The sequence below is a fragment of the Panthera pardus genome, unplaced genomic scaffold (genome assembly GCF_024362965.1).
Source record: "Panthera pardus isolate Hobbes unplaced genomic scaffold, ASM2436296v1 HiC_scaffold_2, whole genome shotgun sequence".
NCBI lineage: Eukaryota > Metazoa > Chordata > Mammalia > Carnivora > Felidae > Panthera > Panthera pardus.
Genome location: NW_026526765.1, coordinates 8,036,719 through 8,051,867, shown reverse-complemented (window position 1 = coordinate 8,051,867; position 15,149 = coordinate 8,036,719). Strand labels below are relative to the sequence as shown.

The following is a 15,149-nucleotide window of genomic DNA, read 5'->3' as shown; positions in this document are numbered from 1 at the left end:
CTTCTGGAATCAGGGGCCTTAGGGAACGTCTATCGTCCAGGACCCTGTCGGGGAGAGGAAGCGCGAAGACGCGGACGGGAACTTAAAACCCTCCAGCCGAGAGCAGATCGAGCTCATCTGCTAAAGCTTCACGCTCGAGAGTTTCTGGGCAGGGGGCCCCAACGAGGAACTCGTTTCGTCACGCCGTTAGTTTCTCCCTCCGTGCCCCCCTCCCCGGCTCGGAGGAGATGGTAGAACCCACTTCCGGATTTCCACCCTCCCAGCCCCGCCTCCGGCCGCAGGAAATCTCGCGATGGAGGGAGGAGGCGGTGAGCCGGCGGGCGCGGCGGGCTGCCGGGGTGGCGGGGCCGGGCTTCACGTTGGGCTCCTGGCGGGGCGGGAGTGGGAGCCGCCGGCCGCAGCCCTGGCTCGGAGTCTGGCGTGCGGGGCGCGGCCCGCAGTGCGCGCGCTGGTACCCGCGTCTAGCTGCCCGGAGCTGTTCTGAGCGCCTTAGGGCGAGCGACTCCCGGCGTGTGCAGCGCGATCTTCTGAGTTGACCGGAGTGCCCCCGTGTGGGTGGGGATCCGCGTGGCCCCTTGCCAGCCGGGTCTCGGTGGGCAGTAGCCTCTTTGTGCCTCAGTTACCTTGCTTGCAAAAATAGCAATGGGAACCGTACTGTCTGCCTTGCACGGCTCCTGAAAGGATTCGGGTGGAGCAGTGCCGGGCCCTTAGCGAGTTCCGTGTAAGTGTTCGTTGAAGAAATCCTCATTGTGCACATCGTCCAGTAACTTGGCCAACGTCAGACAGTAAGAAGCAAGATGGTGTAGCGCTAAGGGTCCCACTCCAAAGCCCCGCTTTGTGCTGCCTTGGCGATCTTCCCTGGCCATTCTATTTCCCCAATTACTCTGTCCTCTAGCTTCTGCCGCCTTTTCTTGAGAACACTGGTCATGAGCTAATTCTTTACAGGCTTTGATTCGGCCACAAAAAAAAGTACAGGTGACCTTTGAATAACGTGGGCGTTCGGGGTGCTGGTGCTGTCTACACCTGTGCAGTCAGACCTGTGCAGTCAAAATCCACCTATAACTTTCGACTCCAGCCCAGCCCCCCCCCCCCCCGCCCAAATTTTACTAACAGCCCATTGGTCAGAAGTCAGCGTTTTTGTTTGTATGTTATATGCCGTGTTCTTATGATAAAATAACCTAGAGGCGAGGTGTTATTAAAATCATAAAAGAAAATGAATTTGCAGTACTCTATGAAAAAAAAATCCACCTGTAAGTGGATTTGCGTAGCTCAAACCCGTGTTGTTGAAGGGTCAAGTGTACTGATGTTCGGATCTTGGAAACATTACGCTAAGTGAAGGAAGCCATTCCTAAAAGACCACATACTGTATGAGTCCACTTCTGTGAAAGTCCAGAATAGGAACCCTAGGGACACAAAGTCAGTTAGTGGTTGCTTAGGGCTAAGGTGTGAAAGGAAAGGTGGGGGGTGATAGGTAAAGCTTAAGGGTAATGAGAATGTTTTTAAAATTGACTGTGGTGATGGTGACATCTATCTATGAATATACTGAAAACTTTAGGATCATATATGTTAAATGGGCACATTGTGTGGCATATGAGTTACATCTCAATAAAGCTGTTAAAAACTATGGATCTCTTCCCAAGCATAGTATTGAGACCGACAATAGTAGCCAACAGTTATCACTTACTGTCTCGTTGAGAGCACTAAGTGCTTTTTATCTGTCTTATTTTTTTAAGTGTTCCGCTAATCCTGTGAGGATAGTATTATTTCTGAATTTTACAAGCGAAGAATCTGAGCCTTGGCAAAAACTTATCTAATGTTTCACACTAGTTGAGTTCTGTGACTCCAGAACTTTATGACTCAAATCCTTTTAACCACTGTACTGTATAATTGGAATGCCCACAGGATAATTTTACAGAGGCATGGCAGATGGTGCTTTGACTTTTTAAAAGACAGGCAAATGCATGACTATTGCTATAGCATGTAAATTCCTCCCTACGATGCTGATAAGTATAACACAATGTATTTAAAACCTTTGCTTTTCATCAAACACCGTCCCCACCTAAACTTTACCTTTTATCTTACCTCCAGCACCAGCAGCAGACTTTTGTTGTTCTTGTTTCTGAGTTGGTTTTCCACTGTGTAACCAGACTTAAAAGTCACTTTAGAAGTGCCTGGGTGGCTCAGTCAGTGGAATGTCCCACTCTTGATTTTGGCTCAGGTCATGATCACACGGCAGTGGGACCGAGCCCTGGGTTGTGTTCCTCGCTAAGCTTGGAGCCTGTTTGAGATGCTCTCTCGCTCGCTCTCGCGCTCTCTCTCTGCCCCTCCCCCCTTCTGCTTGTGGGTATGTGGGCCCTGTCTCTAAAGTAAAAAACAAAACAAAGCTCACTTTAGGGGACCTCAGGTGTCCGGAACGAAGCTCTACTGTGCGTGAGATGTTGGCGATTGGTCGGTTGCCCTGGAGCAGTGACTCACTGCAGTGGGCCAGCTTTTCGTGTGTCCTGTGTTCACACTTGTACCTCACAAAGTCGTAACAGATCACCACATTTCATGAGTGTGGTAGGCAGACCCCCCAAATACGTCCATGTCCTAATCCCTGGAACCGGTGAATACGTTACATGAGAGAATCTGCAGATGGGTTGAAGTTAGGACTTTGAGATGGGGAGATTCTGCTGGCTTGTCTGGATGCGCCCACTGTCATCACAGGGTCCCTATAAAGAAAAGGGAGGGGTGCCTGGGTGGCTCATTCGGTTGAGCGCCTGATTCTTGATTTCAGCTCAGGTGGTGGACTCATGGTTGTGAGTTCGAGCCCCGTCTTGGGCTCTGTGCTGACGGTGTGGAGCCTGCTTGGGATTCTTTCTCCCTTTCTCCCTGTCCCTCTCCTACCCAAGCTTGCTCTCTCAAAATAAACAAACAGATATAAAAATAAAGGGGGGAGGCAGGAGAGTCGGAAGGAGGTATCCTGATGGAAGCAGAGGTTGGGGTGACATGGGGCCACTGGCCCAGGAATGCAGGTGGCCTCTAGAAGCTGGAAAAGGCAAGCGAACCTATCCCACCATAGAGCCTCCAGAAGGAACCCAGTGCTTCCAACCCATTTCAGATAGCTGACCTCCAGACCTGTATGATAATGAGCATATGTTGTTTTAACCCTCTGAGTTTGTGGTGGTTTCCTACTGCAGCCTTGGGAATGGAATCCCTTGGGCGCTTTGAATGGCTTACTGATTCCCGCAGCCATGAATAAGAACATCTTCGAATGACCAGAATCCGGTGTCCTCCCTCTTACTGTCTTCTGCTTCTTATGATTCCTGTGTTTCTGGCCTTGTCTTCTCTACTACACCGAGCTGCTTCAGGGCACCCTTGCTCCCTGTAGGGTTCAGCATCTAGCCAACTGTGGATAAATAATAACGGCAACGGGCCCTGTTGTGCTGGGCAATGTTCTAAGTGGGTCCCCTAGTTTCATCCGCGCGGTGACTCTAATCCCCGTGAGTCAGATGAGCAAACTGAGGTTCAGAGAGGCGAAGGATCGTACCGTTGGCAAGGTGCAGAGCCCAGGTCCTAACCTTGGGGGTTGTGCTCTTGATGTGTCCTTCCCCCTCAATCAATTTCAAAATGAAATCAATTTCAGTCTCCAGAACTTGAGATTCTCCTGAGGATGTATTTTATTTTCTTAACGTTTATTTACTTTGAGAGAGTGTGCACACATGGGAGGAGGGGCGGAGAGAGAGAGGGAGAGAGAGAGAATCCCAAGCAGACACCATGCTCAGTGCAGAACCCGACACACTCATGAACTGTGAGATCACAACCTGAGCCAAAAGCAAGAGTTGGACGCTCAACCGACTGAGTCACCCAGGCACCCCAAGAGTGTATTTTAAAGGGTAAAACTCAAGAGGAGGATAGATCATTCATTTCTCTGTTTTCAGTGATTGGAGTTTGCTTTCTTTCATATTGGTGCATTGAAATGATTATTTTATCTTTTGTTCTTTTTGGGTCTTTTTAAAAAATCTTTTCATTATCATACTTAGTTTTTTTTTAGTGGAACCTGATTTTGGTCTCTGGTTACTTGAAAATCGTATTAGTGCAACTGGGTTATGGATGCCTAACCCGTTTTGATGTGGGATCTTTGCATCTTATTTAAAATAAGGCAGTAATTAGACATTTTAGTGTTTATTTGTGAGGCTCTGTTCTAAACCGTAAAAGTACAGTTCATGGTTAACATCTGTATTAATGGATGTTTTGAATTCATAAAATGCTAAATAGAGATGAACACATTGTTTTCTAAGGATGACTCAAAAAAATCATTATGTTGGAAGCAAAGGATTTTAGTTTTCTATTAGATTTAAAGAATTTTCTGTAAAACACATTACTTTAGTTGATAGAATTTGGAACTCAGTGTGGAATCCTTCGTTTGTAAGTTAGATTGTATTCAGCTAAGTTATTCTTTACACAGTACGAGTTTGTCAATAAGAACCACAGGAAAAAAAAAATACCTTGGATTTCAGATTTGGTGTGACGTGTATATTTCCTGCTTGCTTTCCACCTAGGTACACCCCCAGAAATACTTGAAGAAAGTCAGGCAGGATGTAGCCTACCTACAGGTCTTGGAGCCAACGGTTTGAAGAAAAGCAGTTGGGGGTTCTTCCTTACTGGGATCGTTGGTGGGACCCTGGTGGCCGTGTATGCTGTGGCCACCCCGTTTCTAACACCGGCCCTCCGAAAAATTTGTTTGCCATTCGTACCCGCAACTACAAAGCAGATTGCCAACGTTGTGAAAATGTTGCATTGCAGAAGAGGGTCCCTCGTCGACATTGGCAGTGGCGACGGACGTGTTGTGAGTTCCACTAAGGCATTTTAAGGTTTCAAACCCAAAGTTTTAAAATTTCTGCTTCACGTTTCTTGTGAGGCTTATGCAGAGCCCCGTTAAATCTCACGGTAATTAAGTCGTCATGTATTTTGTGTGTGTTTAATGATCAAACCTTCCAGCATGATTTGGAATTTATTTTTCTCAGATTTAATTTTTCTGAAAGGGAAAAGTGCTCTGTAGATCCGCCAGGTAAAAAGGAGCAATTAATTGGTAGTTGTGAAATTGTCCAATAAAAAAACTTGGGTCAGTAGAGGTGGCATAATTAGAGGAAACATTGAGTCATAAAGTTTAACAGAGATGTTTGCTTCTGTATTTATTAATATTCTTACATGCATAATAATCTTAAGGGGTAATGTAGAGTTAAAATAGGAAAGAGCCAGCGCCATTAACCCTCATTTATCCAAAGATCAGACTTTGAGTGAGCTCAGCATACTGACTCCAGTTGAGAACCTATAAATAAAGATTCAGGGCCACTGACTGCCCGGTGGGTGTCCGAGAGCACATTTCTTCATGGGCCTGGTGGCATCATCCTTAGGCCTCTATCCAACCATGAGCCAGAAAGTGAGGATAGCAGTAGTCAAGGCCTGCGTTCTGGAAACATTTATGTGGGGACCAAAAGGGGCACAGCACCTTTCACCACCCCTGCAGCATGGACCTTGTGATTTCGTCATAGTGACTCGAATAGCCAGGAGGAGGTTAGGAAGTCACTTGTTTAAGAAATCAGGAGATGTATATATTTTATTTTAGAGAGCATGAGTGGGGGAGAGGGGCAAAAGGAGAGAGAGAGAATCTTTAAATTTTGTTCTTAATGTTTTGTTTATTTTTGAGAGAAGAGAGAGGGATGGAGCATGAGCAGGGGAGGGGCAGAGAGAGAGGGAGACACAGAATCGGAAGCAGACCCCAGGCTCTGAGCTGTCAACAGAGAATCCCACGTTGGGCTCAAACTCACGACCCCTGAGATCACGACCTGAGCCAAAGTCAGATGCTTAACCGACTGAGCCACCCAGGTGCCCTGGGAGAGAGAGAATCTTAAGCAGGTTCCACACTCAGCACGGAGCCTGATGGGCTCGATCCCATGACTGCGGGATCATGACCTGAGCCGAAATCAAGAGTAGGATGCTGAACTGACTGAGCCACCCAGGAGCCCCGCAAGATGTACATATTAACCAGGAGGAAGTTTTAAAATCCAGATTTGAATGCTTTACACATCTGAATAGTATCTCTGTGGTTTCCTTTTCTTAAGGGGGTGACATTGTAGTTAACTAGGGAAATTACTGTAGGCGGACGGCTCCTTCAGGCAGGCTGCCTTGAAGAGTGGGCAAGACAAATGAGCAGAGGCCCCAGGCCCAGCCCACCGTCCTCACCTTACAGAGGCCGGTGGCATTCTATGGTTGACTTTGTTCTGAATCGTTCCGCTTCTCTTTTACCCGTTTTCAGTTTTGAGTGAGCAGTCTTTAAAGCCGAAGGAACTGTGTAAGTAATGGCAGGTTCTTCACGGACAGGATTTTGATTGCATATTACAACTAGTTCACAGAACATTCTCCCAGGCAGGTCCATCTTGCCCGCTGCTGTGCTGTCACTGATGGAGAGAGACACTGGGTTTTCAGCAACTGGTCAGGCCTCCCCAGGGGTCGGCCGATCCGGAAGTGCTTTATCCAAAGCAAACCTGACCGTTGCAATGCTCGCGGTGAAATCTTTGACAAGAACACAAAAACTGAGTTTAAATCAGTTAGCGTTGTCTTGTCTACAAAGCTGTAGAACTTTAGAGTTGTCTTTAAATGATATTTTGAACAAAAGAGGTGCCTTTTTTATCGGACGTTTTGATTATAGACCATAAATGGGAGGTATTCGTATCATTTGACCACGTAAGTTGATGTTTTTCTTTTTTTCAATTAAATTTTTAAAATTTATTTTTGAAATTCCAGTACAGTTAACATACAGTGTTTTATTACTTTCAGGTGTACAGTATATCAATTCAGCATTTCTGTATGTTACTCAGTGCTCATCATGATCAGTGTGCTCTTAATCCTCCTTACCTGTCACCCAGCCCCCCACCCACCTCCCCTGCGGTAACCATCAGTTTGTTCTCTAGAGTTAGGAGTGTGTTTTTTTGTCTCTTTTTTTTTCCATTTGTTTTGTTTCTTAAATTCTACATATGAGTCAAATCATGAGTATTTGTCTTTCTCTCACTTATTTTATTTATTAGCATCATACTCTTCCAGATCCATCCATGTCATTGCAAATGGCAAGGTTGCATTCTTTTTTTATGACTAGTATTTCGTTATGTACATATATATATGCATATATATGCATACACATATCTCTTTATTCATTCATCTAGTGATGGACACCGGGCTGCTTCCATAATTTGGCTGTTGTAAATAACGTTGCAGTAAACATGGGGGTGCATATATCCCTTTGAATTAGTGTTTTCATCTTTGGGTAGATACCCAGTAGTGGAATTACTGGATCATATATATGGTCAATCTATTTTTAATTTTTTGAGGAATCTCCCATACTGTTTCCCACAGTGGCTGTGCCAGTTTGCAGTCTCACCAGCAGTGCACGGGGGTTCCTTTTTCTCCACATCCTCGCCGACGTCAGTGTTTCTTACGTTTCGGGATTTTAGCCATTCTGACAGGTGTGAGGTGATATCTCACTGTAGGTTTGATTGCACTTCCCTGATGATGAGTGATGTTGAGCATCGTTTCATGTGTCTCTTTGGCCATCTGTATGTGTTCTTGGGAGAAATGCCTGTTCGTATCTTCAGCCCATTTTTAATTGGAATGTTTCAGGTGTTTTGGTGTTGAGTATAGAAGTTCTTTATGTATTTTGGATACTAACCTCTTATCACATATATCATTTGTAGATACCTTCTCCCATTCCATAGGTTGATGTTTTTCTTATCTTGAATAAACACTGACTTCTTTCTGCAGGTGATAGCAGCTGCAAAGGAGGGATTCACCGCTGTCGGTTATGAATTAAACCCATGGCTCGTTTGGTACTCCAGATACCGTGCTTGGCGAGAAGGGGTGCAGGACTCTGCCAAATTTTATATTTCAGATTTGTGGAAGGTATGTAAGGCAGAGAATGGTCCTCGGAAATGCCAACCAAAACTTTATAATTCATAATTAGTATGACTAAAAAACATAAAAAGGGGACACCTGGGTGGCTCAGTTAAGTGTCTGACTTCGGCTCAGATCATGATCTCACGGCTCATGAGTTCGAGCCCCATGTCAGACTGCTCAGACAGCTCAGAGCCTAGAGCCTGCTTCGGATTCGGTGTCTCCCTCTCTCGGCCCCTCCCCTGCTTGTGCTCTTTCTCTACTTCAAAAATAAACATTAAAAAAATGTAAAATGTATTAAAGGAAAAATAGTTAAAATTTAAGTGTATGTTTCTGTATAATGAAACGTGAACACCTTTTAAATTGACAGGTTTACCTATCAACTCTTTTAGAGTAGAAGCTTAAGGTTTTAAACCTGGTAGGTCATGTGAATTCCAAGAATTTGCTCAATTAAAAAATTTCTCATTTCTATTTATTACAAAATGATGAAATTTTTTTTTTTTTACTTCATTTGGAAATCTTATAAATTGTAGACATTAATTTGTTAATGTTCTTGGTAAACGGTGGACTTTTCTGTGTGCGTGCTTGTGTGTGTGCAGAGGTGTGTGTGCATCGCTGTGTATGTATGTGTGTGTGCAGGTGTGTTTTGCAAGAGGCAGAGATGAGTGCAAAAGAAAGAATCCACTATGTTTTCATGGTTCTTTCTGGTCTTCATAATGTATAAGAAACTTCCAAGTTTATTTGTACTCTAAAAAAATATACCCTGTAATTTTGCTTTAGGAAAGCTCCATAAAATGCTTTTTCTTAAATAAGAATTTCCCACTGTAATATTGTCATCAGTAGCTTATAAAAATTCATTGAGTTTTGCTTGCGTTGTTTTTTATACCATATATATGTAATGATCTCTCTATGGAGTAAATAAGACTTTTATTGGGCAATAAGAATTTTGACTGGCAAAGCACTTTTCCCCCCAGTTTTTTGACTAAAGACCATTTTATTTCAGTTTTTGGGTAGTATTTTCGAGAGGAGGCGGGGGACTAGAATTTTAAGGATGGCTCAGCACGAAAGGCAGGTGGTTCCCTGATCTCGCGAGTTCTCGCCGAGCCGGTTTGGTGTATGGTGGGGTAGCGTAGAGAGTGTGGACTGGGACATAGATGGCCACCGGCTGGTCACTGGATGAGTCACTGGCAAGTCTGACAGATGACCCCTGGGGGGCCCCGTGTGGAGTATCCCTGAAGATGGCAGGAGTGACTTACAGGGAGGTGTTTGGAAAACCGGAATGGGCTGAATTAAGAGACAGAAGCTCGAACGTGGGTTCTTCTCGTGAAATCTTAAAGGGAGCCACATCCCTTGTGAAAAGCTGTTTGATGAAACGGATCCTTGTGTTTGGCCTTTTAAAATTAAGCTGTGCCTTGTTCCCCCTCTTCTTTAGGTTACTTTTTCGCAGTACACAAACGTGGTTGTTTTCGGTGTGCCTCAGATGGTGAGTACGCGTCCTCCTGTCCCTGGTTGGTTGGCTCTAGGTCCCGTGTGGCCCCTCCAGGTCCACCACACCGTGTCCTTGGCCGCCTGCCCCCGCGCCCACGGCGTCCTCCCAGGGATTCTGGGGGCACGTCGGATTTCAGTTCACTGGCTTGACAAAGTACTTCAGGGCCTTAAAACTTTAATCATAAAAGATTCAGTCATGTTAAAACTTTTCTTCAGATAAAATTCTCAATGATCTCCCTAAGCCCTAAAACTTCCAATCTGGAAACTGCTTTATGAGCTCTCGGTGTCTAATGTAGTTGGAGATTTTCGCGGTTGCTCACTCACCATCCAGCTGAAGTCACTTGGGAGAGTTAATGGCATGTTCCCTTTGAATTGATCGTTCCTCCGATTTTGCAATGAGGCCGTTTTCGGGGCGGGTGAGCGCTGGCTAGTTTCAGTTGACCTCGGCTGACTGATTTGTATCGAACTTTGATTACGTACTTTCAGAAGTGAAAATACCCTGGCATCTGTGCTGAAAATGGTTCTAAATTTAGCCTTTGGAAAGATGACCAGGATGGGATGCTTTTATTGTAATTGTTGGTTTACGGACCATAGAGAGAATTCCCTTTTCATCTTTCAAGGTCTATAATTGTAGCCATAATAATCTTGGCAAAATTGGATGTTTGCTAAAATGACACTATGCAACTGATATGTATGGTTTTTAATTTAAAAAAAAAAAGGATATTTACTTTTTGGTTGTTTTGTTTTCTTATTCACACTTTAATTTTGGTCGAAGGTGGTTTAGTGCTTGAGAAATTTATTCTTACTATCAGGATGTTGGGTACAACGCCACATTTATTTTTAAGTTGATTTAGAAGTGCTTTTGTTACATATTTTTGAAAGGAACAGTATTCTATATGTTTGGAAATCTCAGTAAGCCTAAATTTAAGGTGAAACTGGGGTGTTTACACTTTTGTTATAGAAATCAAAAGAGGGGGGCGCCTGGGTGGCTCAGTTGGTTGAACGTCCAACTCTTGGTTTCGGCTCAGGTCAGGATCCCGGGGTCATGGGTTTGAGCCCTGTATTGGGCTCTGTGCTGCCAGTGTGGGGCCTGCTTGGGATTCTCTCTCTCTCTCTCTCTCTCTCTCTCTCTCTGTCTCTGTCTCTGTCTTCTCTCTGTCTCCCTCTCTGCCCTTCTCGTGTTCTTTCTCTCTCTCTCTCCCTCTCTCTCTCTCTCTCTCCCCCTCCCTCTCTCTCTCTCTCCCTCTCTCTCTCTCTCTCTCCCCCTCCCTCTCTCTCTCTCTCCCTCTCTCTCTCTCTCCCTCTCTCTCTCTCTCTCTCTCTCTCTCTCTCTCTCTCTCAAAATAAACAAACTTAAAAAAAGGAAATTAAAAGGGGCATGAGTTTAAGTCATTTAAGAAACTGGGACCGTAGCATTGCTATGGAACGATGGTTATTTACTACTTATGAAGTTTGGGCATTCCTTTGGATTAATTAGCATCTTGGAGCAAATAGATTTCATTTGAATTCCATGCTTTATGAAAATAGAAAATTAATATTTATTGAGATTTCCATGCCATTCTGGGAGGCCGGCCGATCCTGGCCTGAGTGTGGGCTCGTGAGGCCCCAGTGGGGGGCAGCAGTGGCCTTTGGTGGGCACGTCACCCCGTAACCCGTGGGCTCCAACTCCTTGTGTGTCTTACTGTGTTTGAGTATGGTCGGTTTTTGGAGCTGTTCACCTAGCAGAAATAAGAGTCCTCTATTTGTTTTTTTGGTGAATGTTTTTGCAATTGTCCATTTTTCCGTACGCAGAGAAACCTTAAGTAAGGAACTTGTGACATTTCACTGTTCCCAAGAAAAAGTGGGGCAGTTGAAGTACACAAAGCATCCGTGTTCCCTGGAATGAGCTAGAGGGGTTCAGCCAGCATGCAGTTTTCCATGCAGGTGTATTGTTCACGGGACCCACAGGGGATCGTTCATGCATGCAAGGCCCCACTGGTAACCCTCATTGAGCTTCACCTACGTGGAGCAGGGAAGGGGAGGGACGGTGCTGGCTGGGGATTCAGGAGGCCAGCTCTGCTCTCCGGAGTCGTGGGAGCCCCGATCGGGTCGTCTTTAGTGAAATGCACTTCCCTTGTCTGAGCACTGGTCGGCAGTCCAGTCATGGCATCGTGGCTCAGCAAAGCCAGCGGAGCATGAATGTTCCTGTGGCAGCTGAGGCCCACACAGGCCCGGAGAGAGCTAGGGGAGTACGCAGGGAACGTGAGAGGTGGAAATCTGGTGTTCTAGAACTCATCCACCCCGCTTCTCATACCGCACTGAGTGTTGAGCTTTTGTGGCTCAAAACTCATTTCAACAGGTGTGTCTGTAACCCCCCCCCAGGAGTGAGGAATCTCGTTCAGATCTGGTAAATCCAGTGCTAGCATGGTAAACACCCACGTGTAACTTGAGCTTATGTTCTTTTCAAAATGTGACAAGATCAGTCCTGCCCTTGTTTAAAACGCGCCCAGGACGTCTTGCTGCTTTAAAGCAGTGAAGATAAGGCCTGAATGCTCCACGTGGCCTGAGGCCTGGCGTGGAGCGGCCCCTGCTTCCTTCAGCTCTGTGCTTGCCAGCCCCCTGCCCTTCTCCCGGCTCCTGGACTCCACTGTGTGAGCCGTGTTCTTCCCTCTGACCTAAGTCCCCCCAGCTCTGGGCCTAGTTGGCGAGCTGCTGACCACTCACAGGTCGGGTGTCCTTTCCTCCAGGAAGTCATCCCTGATTGCCCAACGAGACAGACCCCAGTGCCCCTGTTTTCCGTCTGCACAGTGCCTGTTCCCTCTCTGTAGTGAGATCGTATTTACTCACGTGATGGTTTCGGCAGGTTTGCTGTGTGGACCGCACTGTGAGCTCAAGAGTGAGGGCCGGCCCGTCTTTGCTCCCAGACCCCCAGCGCAGCGGCACCAGCACAAAGTAATGACTCAGATACTCATTAAATGAATGAACGAGTATGGTAGAAACATATCCGTTAATGACACTTCCTAGTGGGCTGTTAAATTTCATAACTTTCAAAGACTGACTAATTTAATTTTAGTTACAGATCCTGTTGTGAATTGATGAACGAAAATGTTATCGTGTCCTGATAAAGATAAATGATTCACAACGGAATCCTTTATCCTTCGTCCATCCATTCAACAATTATTTATTCGGTGCCCCTAAGTGCCAGGTTCTGTTCTAATCACTTGGGTATTTAGTGCGTGAGAAAGAGAAACATCCTTGCCCCGAGTTGCCTAGACACTAGTGAGGAGAGCAGCTCTTACCTGGGGGTACCCATGTAAGATGTGTCATTCAGTAGCAGGAGGTAAGTGCCGTGGGGCAGACTAAAGCAGGAGAGGGAGGGGAGGAGACAGTGCCCCTGAAGAGGACGTGTGGAGGTAAGGGGGAACGTGCCAGGCAGAGCCATTGTGGAGGCGCCCAGGGGTGTGTGCCTGTGGGGTTCTAGCAGCAGCAGGTGGGGGGGTGGCAGGAGCAGGGAGAGGTGACGTCAGAGGGGAAATGGGGGCCGTGCTGTTGGAATGCAGACGCCGTGGTGGGTTTGGGCAGAGGAGCAGAGGACCTGCCTGGGTTGCAGAGGATCTCAGGCTGCTGTGTGGACGCCGGGTGCGGGTGGAAGCCGGGAGACGGGTTCTGAGCTCTTGCAGGCATCCAGACTGTAGGTGTGCTAGGCTCGTGTCCGGGCAGCAGCAGTCAAGTTCCGGAGGCATCGTGGAGATGTCAGCAGGATGAGCCGGCACATCCGGTGTGGGGCGTGCGAGAAAGAGGGACCAAGGGCACCTCGAGGGCTTTGGCCGGACTAACTGGAAGTCTGCAGTTGTGACTGAGCTGGGAAAGGTGCAGGCTGTGTGGACCGAGGAGGAGGGCCGGGGGTTCCTCGGGCAGGTGAAGCCCGAGATGTGTGTGGAGGTGTGAGGTTGGCAGTGGTGGGTGGAGGGGGTCTGCGACTCAGGAAGGGGAGGGGCCTGGAGATTGCGCATCAGTCCCCGAGGGAGCTGAAGCCCGGGAGCGGCCGAGGTCACCCGGGAGGAGGCAGAGCGGGTCGGGTCCGGAGTTCTGGCCTCTGACAAATGAGGGCACCCAGCCAAGGACCCGAGAGGAGGTGTTGGGTAGGAGGAAAGCCCTGGGGGGGTGGCGGTTACCCTAGGAGCCCGGTGAAGCCAGTGTTTTGGGGAGGAGGGAGACGTCAAGGGGCTCAAGAGCTGCTCATGGGTATGGCTAAGTTGTCCTATGTCTTAGAGCTGGTTTCAACTTAGGCTTAAAGTTTTGAAGATGTAATTAGAATATGACGAGTTTGTGTCACTTTGAAACCTATAATTGTATGAATAATTTTGAATTCCATTAGACAGACATGACACATCACTGCCTCTCTTTGTGCGTGATATCAAGACCCGGGCTCATTGCATATTTATGTGTAATTTAGCCAGTTAATTTCTTGTGATTGAAATAGCTCCTTTCATTTGTGGGTTTATCTTGACTTAGCATATGACAGTCATTGGGAAATAAAGGAAACTGTAAAAGAGAAAAGAATCATGGTAACATGAATAAGTTTACAATTATTCTTTTTATGAATAAAATTACCATAAGAAATCTCTGATACTTTGGAAACATACATATTGTCTCATTCTTCGCCTATTTAATGTTTCGCTCAAGGAACAAAACTTTCTTTCTTTCTTTCTTTCCTTCTTTCTTTCTTTTCTTTCTTTCTTTCTTTCTTTTTTTTTTTTTTTTAAAGAAATCTTTCACTGGCTGTTAAAAGAGTAGAAATATCCCATCCTTAATGGCATTTACTTTTGGTTATATTGGTATGAATTGTAATGAAGAATTAGAATTTTGGCTCTCTGTAGCCTTAGGCCATGTAGAGGACTTTCCCCAAGCCGCTTTTTAAAGGTATAGATCAGGAGTAAAGTTTTTCTAGAAGCACTGTCGATTTGTTTGTAGTTTTGAAGGGATTCGTTTTGCTCAGGTCTTGGTTTTGAGACAGCATTTCCCATTTAGAGGAACCAGGAATGTTTGAGAGGTGGTTGATCTGAGGGCTGAGTTGGGGACCAATAACAAAAGCCTGGGGTGTTTTGTTGATCCCAAGTCTAAGGAAGTGTTCAGAATATTTGTTGGGGGCACATCCAAAGGAGAGAGAAGCCAACTTGAGGAGGCTCCTGGTGGCCAGACGGGGGCAGTCTGAGCATCAGAAGAAACAAGGGTGAGAGTGGATTACAACCCGTTGAAAGAGATAGGAATCTAGGAGCTGTTACTTATGGCAATAGGTAGAAAAGAAGGGAGAGTTCTTCCTTATGGTAGAATGCTGACTGTCTGCCTGGAAAGAATGACGGAATTAGCAAATGGCCACTCTGCAACCGTATAGGGAAAACTGACTCAGGCGGGTCATCAAGAATGCTGCATCTCGTGAGGGACAGTTCGATGAGCGGCAGGATATTTACATCGTCTCAAGCTAAGTCTGACAAGTTACTCATTATGAAGGAAAATTAGTAACCCCACTATGGAGATGCCAGGTGGTGACCATCAGTCTCAAAGCAGAAAGTCCTCACGGGTGCCTGACTGTGGCGCCCTGAGAAGCTCACCGCCCCTCTTGTGGGGCATCGCCAAAGATGCACGTGCTGAGTCGTCACGAGCACGCATCAGATGATCCAGGGTGCGGGCCACTGGGGAAATAACTGGCCTGTATTCCTAACGCTGTCATGAGACAAAGGAAGGTCACAGAACTG

General features: G+C 46.3%; 1 protein-coding gene across 4 annotated transcripts in view; it reads left to right on the top strand.

The window, feature by feature from the left end:
* The first annotated feature begins 2 nt into the window (after positions 1–2).
* ATPSCKMT (ATP synthase c subunit lysine N-methyltransferase) overlaps positions 3–15,149 on the top strand; it is a 202,289-nt gene continuing 187,142 nt past the window's right edge. For 2 of the 4 annotated variants that reach the window (XR_002080284.2, XM_019450795.2), the window contains exons 1-4: positions 10–308; positions 4,542–4,828; positions 7,798–7,935; positions 9,359–9,409. Coding sequence is in view for 3 of the 4 variants with exons in the window: in XM_019450795.2 (XP_019306340.1) it covers positions 293–308; positions 4,542–4,828; positions 7,798–7,935; positions 9,359–9,409 (492 nt within the window). In the remaining variant the exon portion in view is untranslated. Of the gene's footprint in view, positions 309–4,541; positions 4,829–7,797; positions 7,936–9,358; positions 9,410–15,149 lie in introns of all 4 variants that reach the window. The other 2 variants (XM_019450793.2, XM_019450794.2) reach the window with 2 other exon arrangements.